Raw genomic sequence first — 12,566 nt, forward strand, 5'->3', positions numbered from 1 at the left:
CTTCAACCGATGTGCGCCAATAGAAGGCCGTCCATCATTTTCGAGCTCCCGTTTAAATTTATCCCGTTTAGTCAGGCATCAATCTCGATGTAGAACACAATGTACGAACACTTCCGACATGAACTCCAGCTGGTCGTTATGTAACACGTTTTCCTCGTGAAAAACATGTAGCAGATACTCCTATATTTCTCACTCATATTTTTCACTAAACTGGGCTACTCTAAAAACTGACAGAAATTGTTATTTATACGAAAATAGATTTAAACTTAGATTTACGGAATATATTAATATATATCCATCTTTCTCTCTCAAGAAATTATTGCCGATTATTTTTATAACGGCAATAATTAAAATTATTATAAATTTTAATTTATACATCGCGTTCTACTGAAGAAAGATTGAAAAGAGATTGATTGGTTTTATATGATATTTTTAATTTTAATTTAATATAGACATATTCTCATTTTCCGCTGTTTTGGCCTTTTTTATAGTTTATATTTCGATTATTTTTATTTTCTATCTTATTGAGTCAATTTAATTGTAATGTCAGTAATTAATTAGTCGTTTAGATAACTGATTAGCATTAGCAATATTTTAATTATATAATTTATTGTTGAATACATAATACATATAACGCATATTATACTATTGACAATACTATATACACTATGCACTTTTATCTGTAAAAAATGATTGATTGGTAACTATACAGTTTCTTTACGGCCTCTTTCTGAATAGAAAATTTCATATAGAATTTTATTATAGACATTAATACATATTCTGACGTATAATATGCATAGGCACGCAAATATGGCTGCGTTCAAAGGAATAGCTTTAAATACGATATGACACATTACGAAAATAGTAAAAAGAAACATTTATGTATTTACGTATTTATAAAATGCGCATAAATAAGGAATATCTTTAGAGAAGATTTCGTTCTATAAATTGTTGATATAAAGATTGCAAGTATAAAGATTGTATGTTTCATACGACTTTCATGAAATTCGACTTTAGGAGTCGATAGTAATTCTCTCTCTTGGCACAAACAAAACACAGATTCTGTTTTATTCTCTTTAATTTAATTATCCTTAAATTCTTTTGGCAATTTCAAAAGAATTTAAGGATATATTAAAGAGAAAAATTTGCATATTCTACAACTTATAAAACAGTTTGTATTTATTCAATCACTTATTTAACACAGCTTTATATCTAAGAATCTGTTATATATATTAATTTTGATTGCTTGCTCATAATAATGCTGAGTTATCTCAATATATAAAAGACACATTTCAAAATATAAAAATAAAATATACAGGTAAGATTTACATATATATTTTTTTCTTATAAATTAATGATTTAAGAAAGAATTCTATATAGCACAATGCTATAATATATGAGGTAGTATAACATTTCATTAATATAAAAAGAGTATTCATCAAAGATCCGTTTAAAGAATTGATCATTAAAATTGAAATTTGAGATTTCAGAATATCCTATATATATATATTTATAAAACGTAGTAGTAATTATTTATCTTAATGCATGGAACTGTCTTGTGTGCTTATATTATGTAGATTTTAAACACGAGGCTATCATTAGTAATCTGACATTAAACTTGTACATCACGTACACCTGTCTCTATTAATATTAACGGACGACTTAAGCCAGAGAAAATCCCAGCACATCCTCCAACGAGTAATCGAATAACCTTAAATCTAATTTGTACAAATCTGCCAATTTACGAAGTTGTTTGTAACTTAAAGTAGAATAATATCTATCCAGTTTTCTCGATGTCGGTTCGCTGCTTGATGGCTTAGCTGGAAAACTGCGCAAATAACTTATCAGTAAGATTGTAACTCTGACATTTAACAATTTTTTATTACTTCGTGATAACAATTTGATAACTTTGTGATAATTTGCTTACTTCATAGACGAGACGCCTATCCGTTCGAGAACTTCCGTCGCATCTTCGACTAAACTCTCGTATTTACTTATGAGATTATAATTAACTATACATGGTTGGCACAACTCGTATATCGATCTCCAATGTTCATTTCGAGTTCCATTCTCGGAATCATCGGTAACGAAATCGACGAACTCGCGAAACGTCACATCATCACCGTTCTTTAGAGAATCTTCGGTGGCATTTGATCTGTATTTCTGTAAGTAAAAGTCATTAACCTAGTTAAAGTTTGTCTCTCACATTAAGATTATAATTATTATTAATAAATTATAATTATATAACTTTTTTAATATTAAACTCTTTTTCTTCATTTATATATGGAATCTACGTATCATTAACGGTTAATACCATGAAAGTGAGACAGCCTATACAATTAACTACATAATTATATTTTAAGAATCCGCAATTATACGGTACTTCTAAATATGATGAAATTACTGAAGAAATAAGCATTTAGCTCTCTTATAATGCTTAATTTTTTGCATGTAGATTCACAATCTAACTTCCTTTACAATAATGTAAAATTACTTCGAACATACATTCGCGCAGTTTGCCCATCAAAATTTATAATATTCTGGATAAATTCCAATAAAAAAAAGCCATATAAAAATTGTACTAGATTTGAATTAGAAGAAAATTTGTTCTTTACTTTGATGATTTTTTTGCCGAAACGGCTCTGGAAATATTTTGCACTTTTCTCGTGTTTAGTCTCGAATTTATTTCGATAAGCTGATAAAAGTCTTTCCAGAGGATGTCGCACGACAATCAGCTTGTCATACGTCGCCAATTTCTTCTCTATCTCGGGCAAGGTGTAGTTGCTCAATCTTTGAAAAGTACCCGAGGAATGAGCTTGATCGGCCGGTATTTTTAAAGGATCATTACCGGGCCACTTTCCGGTCGCGATCATTAATACGCGCTTCCAATTTGTGCAAGCTACCTGAAAAATAAAATCGCTTCTTTAGAATACACGTATAAAAAATAGCTTTAACATTTTTCCTTAAATATACAGAATTTAATCCTGAATTTAATCAGTATTATTATTATCATAAATTATTACAGATAATCTTAATGGAAAACAATACAATAAATCTAGCAATAACCTTTGGAACATAACAATAAAGTAATTCATGCAAATCATCCACAAGAACATTTCTGAACAATTCTGGATTTAACTCGATATCTGCCTCACTATTTTCGAGCTCACAATTGTATTGCAATCTTTCCTGTCGATCTATCAAAGCCGATCTGACCAAGGCATTTGGCCCTGTCCACGAATAAATGTATTTGTTCGGCTCCAACAGTTTCCTGTCATCTTCATTTGCAGTGGTTTGCGCGATGTTCGCACTGTTTGCGTTTGTGGTCGTTTCCCACATAATGATAACGACTAAAATTATCCTCCACACTCGACATCCTGTCATCGTTTTTCCTTGTTCACTGCGGGCATTGAATTTCTTTGTAAAATGTTGTACAGATCTGTAAAAATCTGATTCTGCAAAAAAAAAAACAGGATTATATTATTATTATTTTATACAGTTCTTTATTTCACCAAAATATTATTGCGAAATTATAATTGTTTTATAAAGTTTAAACGTTATATTTTTACTATCGATTTTTTAAATATATATAATTGATATGTGATTCGTTATGAAATGTATGAGATAACATTGGCAAAAGTGAAACAGAACACTCTCCTTTTTAGAAAATTTTGTTAATACGTGCGATAAGATAATTCAGATTTTATACATTTATATATCATGGTGATATAATTTTAAAAATTTACAGAATATTTCGAACACATAAGCATTAATTTATATAATTATGCAATTAAAGTAAATTATTTATTGTCATCTCCGTTATTAAACGGAGAAAAATATTTACAGTCGGAAAAATGTTAAATTTAGCATAATGTTTTATCATAAAATTTCAAAGAAAAACAAATATGTTTATAAAATGTATATATTAATCGATAGCAATAAATGTAAGTAGGTAGTTGCAGTTATCGATGCGGATATGAAAACCTGATTTATTTAGGACAGGAAATGAAGCAAATATTAACAGGATGTCTAATTGTGCTATTAGTTTTTACGGACCAATTTCTAAGCTAATTTTGTACATCGTTAGTGATATTACAAGAGACCATAATTGTTATTAAAAATGCTTAAGATATGATAAAATGATATATATTTTTATGTATTTAATTAATTATTCGTATAACGGCATTGCGTTGCACAATATTTCTTTTTTCTTTTTTTATAATTTTTTCATTTTATTATATTTTTCATTATCAATTCGTCGCATTTTCTTTTCTTCGGTACAGACAATAAAAAAATGAGCTGCAATGTAACTTTCTAGGTCAATGTTACGGTCACAGCACAAGAAACGCAAGTACAATCATACTACAATGCAGATAATATCTTCTTTTTGATATTCATGGTTTATATTACAGAAATAGGTAGCAAATGTTGTTTTGTATTCAGAATTGAAAATTGAAAAATTTTATCTTCTGTGGATACACATACAAATCCACTATTCCTTTTCACACAAGAAATTTAGCAAGAAAAAAAAATAGATTTTTTAAAGATGTTATTATTCATTTATTTTTTATCAAAAAAATGGAGTTATGATTTTTACAACAGTAAAATTTTTACAATAGTATATTTTTAAATGATCTTGCGTTAAAGATCATCGAGCTTATCACTACTTTTTGTGAGACATAAGCAATTCTTATCTGAAATGCAAAAATGAGAAATATCGTATTACGTTATAAAATATCATATTAGGTTAATTAACAAGCGCAGCCAGTCAGTATTTTGTTGAAGAAAACAGAATTTAATCGTAACGCTTATGTATGTAAAAAATACATGTAGATTATCATATTTCACGTACACATATAAAAATCCGGATATAGAATGGAGATGTAACGCGTACGAAGAGTAATCGGCACAGACTTCGTACCTGAGTTAAATTGATCGAATCGTTATAAAAAAAATATGACGCGTGCAAAAAAGCCGAACCGGATATCTTAATTCATAAATATTCTAAGCATTAAAAGTGACTCCTAAATAAGCAAGTTGCTCGAAACCAGCTGTGACGAATTTTTTTTTACTTCCCAAGAACTGTCTTTCGGTATTAAAACTGGAGCGCTGCCAGATGATGATCATAAAGGTTTTAGATCCGTTCATTGAAGAAAGCGTATATTGTGAGAATGCGTATTTTAAACCGAATCAAAAATCTGATTGAACATTACTGTAATTATTCCAAAAATTTTGTACGTCACGTGTTTTATATATATATATATATATATATATATATATATATTGATATATATTGAAAATATTTTAACCATATTGTAATAATATACTTGACTTACTTTTGTAATTCAGCTCTATTCACGATTAAGTAGATAGAACGTTCTCCAAATCAGAGCAAATTTGCAGATCCTTCGGAATGCACGTTGGAACATACCAATGTTCTCCAGAACTTCATAAAGATCTTGATCTTCCAAAAATAGCGGAGCGTCGATAGATTAACAAGTAATCTCCCTCGAGTCGACAAATTTTTTAGGATTAATTTTTTCGAAGAGTACCTTTGAGACGAGGTTTTCCGAAGGGCACCTTTCATTTCACCTTTACCGAAACTTCGAGCGGAAAGAACGACAGCGACGAAGTGGGTTCGCGTTCGACGATGCGAAACATATCAGCGGATACGAGCACCGTGAAAAGAACGGAGTGGTCAAGCAGCCGATCGGAGTAGCAGTCGGCGATCGTCTTAGGTCGCTTGGTTAGCCCTCAGGAATGAAACGAGGATGTGCCGGTGTGTGAAGTGAAAGACGCTGCGCGCGCCTCTGCTCTTCCGTCCTCGTTCTCTTTTCGGTTGTCCCGGATCAGTTAGTCTTCTTTCAACCGAGATTCATATATCCACAGACTTCCCCACCTTCGGTCGTTCGTATGTATACTCAAAGAAACCAAAAGCCACATAATGTAAAATCATATAATGCATAATTGATTAGCCGGTCTGACCATCTGACCTAATAACAAACTTCGTGAAGAATGTATTATCGATGTTCAATTTTAATGTTAACGAGCCATGAAATGTTTTTTTTTAAAGCGATCGAATAATTTATTCAAACGAAATAAAAGTTAAATTCATTGAATACATTTCGATGTCTCTTAAATATTTTTACAATTAAATCGTATTTTATATCGTCTTAATTATTCATGCATCTTGCATATTATCACTGATATTTCCATCTCCTTGCGGTTTATGCGCCTTGCTTTCACTTTTGTGTCATATACGAGGATCTTTCTTGAAAATACTTATCTACTGTACAAACAATTACACGCGCTATGATGTAATCTCGTTATGTAAATTACACGCAAGCATTTGTGTCATAACTATTTTATATTTTAAGACTGGTAATATATATTGTGGTTTATTTCTATTTTAATTATGATAAATATATAAGAGAAGCTATATTGACATACAATGTCTGGAAATTGCGAATTTTAATGATAGATTCTTTGGCTAATTCAAAATTGATATCTTAATATAAATATCGAGTCATTAATTTTCCAATTATGAATGATTATAAAAAATAAACTTTTTACAAATACATTTCAGAAATTAAAGCGATAATAAAATTACATTTGGCAACTAATTTCAAAAATTTAATACAATTTTAATATCAAATTTTAATGTAAAGTTTAGTCACATACATAAAAAGTAAAAATTAACAATAAAATGGCAAACAATATACTTCCGTTAAAAATAAATCAGTCTCTCGATATTTTCACTAAAATCAAATCAATTCCAAATTGATTTGATTCAAAGAATTCATTAAAAGAATTTAAGAACAATGAATATTAATCTTAAATTTTATAATATATATATATTTTGTCAAATTTGTAATTACATTATCCAGATAAATGAGTTTTACAACATATACATACACTGCAGTTGCAAAACGTAACAATTAACAAACTCATTAGTTTCCAGTGAGCAAATTATAGATCACAAATGCGGTCAATTATATTCATAAAAGTAAAGGCCTTAGACGAGCAAGTGTGGGCCAATGAGCTTTATCATTGGATAAGAACCAAGTATCGACATACCACAATCACGAATGAATGTCAAATCATTAATGAGATTATTTCTGCTACCTAACTCTGCTACATAAGACGTATCTAAGAAGGTTCTTTAACTTAAGATAATTTTTACTGAGCATAGAATTCCATTGTAAGACAAAGAAAATAATATCAATCTTTATTGATAAACTATTTATAATATGTATAAAAGTTAAATATGAAAATCGAAATTTTGTTATGTAATGTGGACCACGAAGGCAAAAAATGTATAGCGGCACGAGATTCTCAGCAGATGGAGAAAGTGCCGTGACTTCTCGACTCGGCCTTCTGTACAATCACCCGAGTGACGTTTAGTTTCTCTTCGACCCTCGTTCTTTGAACACTCAGTACGCGATCGACATCGGCGACGCATAGATAAAAGTAAATAGGACGTACGGGAAGAAACGCAGCAGCAGAGGTAGATAAAATAAATGTGCTGTTAAAAGATGCCATTAACAGAAACGACTGATTATTTTTGTAACGCTATTGAAATACTTGGTCTATTTAAGTAACAATCCTCTGGGTTAAAATTTTCACTTTCGTAGAAGAATGTTTTTAATGGCGACTCTGTAGTCATATAAAAAGTTTAAAATTTAAAGTTATTAATCGTGAATAATTGCCAGAAATAAAAACTTAATTAAATGCGTAAAATTAAATTTAATTCTATATAGTACCTCAGATTTAAAATTAATTGTGATAAAAATAATATATTCAAAAATATAAATGAAAAAAAGATTAGTTTTGTTAAAAAAAAAGATTGCTAATAATCTCGTACATCCTATCAACGTATTTCAATAGTCCCAGTTGCACATAGAGCGATTGCATATAAATTATTAAGTGATTCAAATATAGATGCATGCATAAAATGCATTACATATATGATTTATTGTATGTACAAGGTGGAGTAATATATATAACTTTATGCCTGGAATATCTTGGCTATTTTTTTAAAGATATGAAAATATTATAATTACGAAAATTGTACAATATCAAGAGGACCATAATGTTAGTAATAATTTCTTAATGGATGGCGTTTCGAAACTTCAAGATTATTTTCTTTTTTTTAATAGAAGTACTTTAATTTATTTATATAAATCGATTCCTCGCAATATTCGACGTAAGCAGTTATAAAGGGTGGCAAAAAATTGAATAGTTTATAAGATATTTTATACTTTAATGTGACATGCATAAATTATGAAATAATTTGTAAAATATTTTTCGATTGTGTTACCTCAATATTTTTAAGTATAAAATAAGAGAAATCAATTGATATAAAAAAATACATAGTTGTTTTTAAGAAAAAATATGAATTTACAACAAGCAGCTACATATTTTTTTAAAAACAATTATGTATTTTTACATCAATTGATTTTTTTCATTATTTATGTATGAATATATTGAGGCAAGATAATAAAAAAATAAATATTTTACAATATTTCTCTCTCTATCTCTCTCTCTCATAGTTTAGTTTTACATAAAATTATGTCAAATTAAAATATAAAATATTTTATAAATTATTCAGTTTTTGGTCATCCTATCCTTATAATTATTTATGCCAAATATTGCAAAAAATCGATTTATATAAATAAATATGATAGTGTTAAAAAAATGGAGATGACCGTGAAATTTCAGAAGCGCTTTCATCTCCAAAAAATTATTATTAACATATATTATAGACCTCTTGATACAATCTCTTGACGTACATATTTCGGAATAATGGAATTACAATATTTTCATATTTCTGAAAATAGTAGAGATATTCTAAATGAATAAAATTATTACTCCACTCTGTACATATGCAACTTGCATTATTAATGTATATAATTGGAACTATTGACAATCAAAGTTGTCGACAAAACGATACAAATAAGTGACGCTATTGGCGACCGTTTAATTAATAAACGCAAGAACCTTTACTAATATTATAATATCTTGTTATGTATAATTAATATTGTAAACATTAGCTATTTTAAGTTTGAAAAAAGTAATTTAAAATTTTACATATAATGGAATGATAAAGCTATTTTCTATATGATTTTGTTTTAGCATTCTTATAAATAAGGGATAATTATAGGAATACAAAGTAACGAGAGGAAATGCTACTCTCAATAGCATTGTGGTTATTAGTCAGCTTAATTGGTTTTTGGATTCTACTTGGACCAACTACGAAAGTTTTGCGTGCACTATGGGAAATTATTATACAGATATACGATAGAAAAACAGTCGATTTACGAACAAAATTTGGCGAATGGGCTGGTAAATACGATAAATTATTTCTTAGATATCTTGCGAAAAATAAATTTTATATTTTTGAAATTTGAAGATTCATACATCAATCGTAAATCAATACATATTTGTGTAATCTTTAATTCCAACATTTTTTAACTTATTATTTCTTATATAATTTTGTATACGCAGTTTTTAGATGATAAAAAAGGAAAAACAAAGATAATTTAAAAAAAAACAGACAAAAGAGAAAGGCAAAGATAATTTTGTAACAAAATTAATTGATTATATAACTATATAGAAATTTTTATTAATTGCGCATTATAAAGATAAATTGCGGTAAGCATAAATATGTATAAGCATAAATATTTCAGTTGTCACTGGCTCAACTGATGGTATTGGCAAAGCTTATGCTAAAGAGTTAGCAATAAGAAACGTGAATTTGATTCTAATTAGCAGGAATGTAGAAAAACTAGAATCAACGAAACAAGAAATACTATTAATAAATCCAAAAATCGAAATTAAAATTATAACAGCGGACTTCACTGAAGGAGAAAATGCTTTTATCAAGATTCGTTCTCATTTGCAAGACATATCTGTTGGTATACTAGGTAAAAAGCTTATTTTTTAATTGTAATTGTTTAAAAAATCGTAATCCAGTCTTAGGAGTTAGGATCAGATTATTTAAAATCAATCAGATTATTTAAAATCAATATTACTTTATACAACCGTTACTTCAGAATTAGAAAGGTAAATTTTTTTAAAGATGGACATATAATCGCGCTATTTTATTTCACTTATTGAATATATAAATAGTCAATGGCCGGTATTTATAATCCGTTCCTATATTTAAGATCTAAGCACAGCCTTAAGATTTTATAAGCGAATCACAGAACCGTATTAAGATATTACTTAAGATGAAATAAAAACGGAAATAAAAACGGATTATGAATATTGATTAACAAGTTTTAATGTTCTTTTCATATATACATATATACTTATCTATTTTGTTCTATGAAAAAATAAGCTTTCAATGAGCAGATGCACAAATGAACTTATTTGAATTGAAGAAATAGCTTATATTAGTACGAGTATCCGTGACCATCAAATGCGTGCGAATCTTATTTTCTTTTCTAACTTAACTATCAGAGAATTCTCTCATAGAACAAAGTGTAGACGATATGTAATATTGTCTATAAACTTGTTAAGTAATATTTTTTTGATAGAATGAAATATAATTGGATAATATCTCAATCATTATTTTTTATTTGAGTTAATAATGTGGGTAAGCAATATGAATATCCCATGTACGTTGGAGAGGTGCCTGAAACGGAATTGTGGGATATTATCAATGTGAACGTGGGTGCGACTACGTTAATGACACGACTAGTTATCGGAGACATGCAGAAACGGAGACGAGGAGCGATTGTTAATGTCTCTTCCGGATCTGAATTTCAACCGTTGCCGTTAATGACGGTATACGCAGCCACAAAAGCATACGTAAAGAGCTTTTCTGATGCACTTAGAGCGGAATACTCTAGATACGGCATAACCGTCCAGCATCTATCGCCTCTTTACGTCAATACCAAAATGAACGCGTTTAGCCATAGGCTTCAGGTACTTGAATTATTATTAAATATTAAAATAATTAAATTTTTTTTAATTCTTGTACAAAGAAAGTTTGCTACATATTATAATTTTATACTTTTATTTTATATTCTCTATTGTGTGTTCTTCCAAAGATTGTTGGATTTGCTTTCTTTTAAAAGTTTATTTACTCTTACTTTTGAAATTTTAATGTATATACGTTTTATTAAAAATCACAGGTTTCAAGTATATTTGTGCCTGATGCCGCAACTTATGCAAGAAATGCCATTGCCATTCTTGGTAAAATGGATACTAGTACAGGATACTGGGCACATAGCATTCAGAAATTCTTCACTTTAACATCGCCTGTATGGTTCAGGACGAAAATTGGACAAATGATCAATGAGAATTTAAGACAAGACTATTTCCAGCAAAAAGGACAAGGAAAAAAATTGCAATAATATTATTACATATTAAATATAAAACATTGCAATAATATTGTTACATAAGCATTTTTCATATTTTCGTGAATTAATTAAACATAAATAATTATAACGAATTGCTGATTATTATAGTTTCTAATATTAAAGAAACAAAATAAAGAAATATAATATGTTAATAGTTATAAGTTTATAAATATAAGATATATAGGTACATTTATAAAAGATATAAATATAATTTTTGTAAGATTGATAATATGTTCAACAAACTCTTCAACAACTTATATATTTTTTATACAATATTGAAGGTGCAAGACGATTATGTAAAATCCTACTCGATATATATACATATATTATATAAGATACATAAAGAAATATATCTCGGATATATACATATAAGAAGTATATAAAAATAAATATCCCTGTTCATAAACAATATTTTAATGTTTAATTTATTAGCAGATTCAAATTGAAATCGAAAGAGATTTATTAGCAGATTTATCCAATCGAAATCGAAAGAGTCATTTAAAAATATCATTGAAAAATATACATATACTATATCTATTGAAAATTGTACTATATGTATTGATACGCAAGCTTTAGCGCTAAGTTAATATAATTAATAAAGAATATAATCAGATCAGCTATCATATAATTTTCTGTTAAAAATAAAAAATTTCACAAAAAATTATGGCAAAATTTTTTATCAAGAATTTAATAAGCTTGTACGACGAAAGAAAAATGATCACATCTTTGGCGTTTTTGGGATGTCATATTTAATTCTGCCATCGTATTAATAAAATTATTATTTGATGCATGTCTGTACTATATATTTATAAATTGTAGATCGAAAACACAAGAATTGTCTCAAGAATATATTATAATGATAGAAAATGAAGTTGCAAAAGTAATTTTTATATTATTTGTTTGCATTATTTATACATTATAGTTTAATAAAAATAAAGATAGTTTGTGATTTTTCTGTTCCACACGTCAATGAAATATTTAATTTTGATAAATTTTTTTACACTGTTTAATTTAATAAAAAAGAAAAATAATTTCTTTCAACGGATTACGTGTATTTGTAATACCAGAAATTAGAGCAATTTCGATTAAGATATATTCGGAGTCGACTAATTACTTATTAACTATACAAATATATCTACGCTAACGCTGGTCTATATATTTTATATGTCTATGATCGGCAACTACAACTCCACCTAT

At 28.2% G+C, this 12,566-nt stretch overlaps 2 protein-coding genes across 7 annotated transcripts; one reads left to right on the forward strand and one right to left on the reverse strand.

Annotated features, from left to right (window-relative positions):
• Nucleotides 1-566: 566 nt before the first annotated feature.
• LOC145960572 (carbohydrate sulfotransferase 11) lies at nucleotides 567-5,860 on the reverse strand. 3 transcript variants are annotated; one of them, XM_083080136.1, is made up of 6 exons: nucleotides 5,553-5,857; nucleotides 5,337-5,464; nucleotides 3,067-3,455; nucleotides 2,616-2,903; nucleotides 1,928-2,163; nucleotides 568-1,828 (listed from the first exon to the last, which is right to left on the reverse strand). In XM_083080136.1, exons 3-6 carry the CDS (start codon nucleotides 3,382-3,384, stop codon nucleotides 1,663-1,665), a joined length of 1,008 nt encoding a protein of 335 aa, XP_082936262.1. In that variant the 5' UTR covers nucleotides 3,385-3,455; nucleotides 5,337-5,464; nucleotides 5,553-5,857; the 3' UTR covers nucleotides 568-1,662. The 3 variants fall into 3 exon arrangements, with proteins under 3 accessions (XP_082936263.1, XP_082936262.1, XP_082936261.1); XM_083080137.1 differs by having other exon boundaries at nucleotides 567-1,828; nucleotides 2,616-2,899; nucleotides 3,171-3,455; nucleotides 5,337-5,860; XM_083080135.1 differs by having other exon boundaries at nucleotides 5,337-5,857.
• On the forward strand, nucleotides 1,586-12,206 carry LOC145960573 (inactive hydroxysteroid dehydrogenase-like protein 1). Of its 4 annotated transcripts, XM_083080139.1 has the most exons (8): nucleotides 1,587-1,698; nucleotides 1,786-1,847; nucleotides 1,935-2,165; nucleotides 7,308-7,507; nucleotides 9,136-9,345; nucleotides 9,690-9,926; nucleotides 10,589-10,932; nucleotides 11,142-12,024. In XM_083080139.1, the coding sequence occupies exons 5-8, from the start codon at nucleotides 9,186-9,188 to the stop codon at nucleotides 11,361-11,363; spliced, it is 963 nt and encodes a 320-aa protein (XP_082936265.1). In that variant the 5' UTR covers nucleotides 1,587-1,698; nucleotides 1,786-1,847; nucleotides 1,935-2,165; nucleotides 7,308-7,507; nucleotides 9,136-9,185; the 3' UTR covers nucleotides 11,364-12,024. The 4 variants fall into 4 exon arrangements, with proteins under 4 accessions (XP_082936267.1, XP_082936265.1, XP_082936268.1 ...); XM_083080141.1 differs by lacking the exon at nucleotides 7,308-7,507 and having other exon boundaries at nucleotides 1,586-1,698; nucleotides 11,142-12,031; XM_083080140.1 differs by lacking the exons at nucleotides 1,587-1,698; nucleotides 1,786-1,847; nucleotides 1,935-2,165 and adding an exon at nucleotides 5,364-5,911.
• The last annotated feature ends 360 nt before the right edge of the window (nucleotides 12,207-12,566 follow it).

Source organism: Camponotus vicinus, unplaced genomic scaffold, assembly GCF_025532165.1.
Source record: "Camponotus vicinus isolate PSW18456_S1 unplaced genomic scaffold, iyCamVici1.0 SCAF_10, whole genome shotgun sequence".
NCBI lineage: Eukaryota > Metazoa > Arthropoda > Insecta > Hymenoptera > Formicidae > Camponotus > Camponotus vicinus.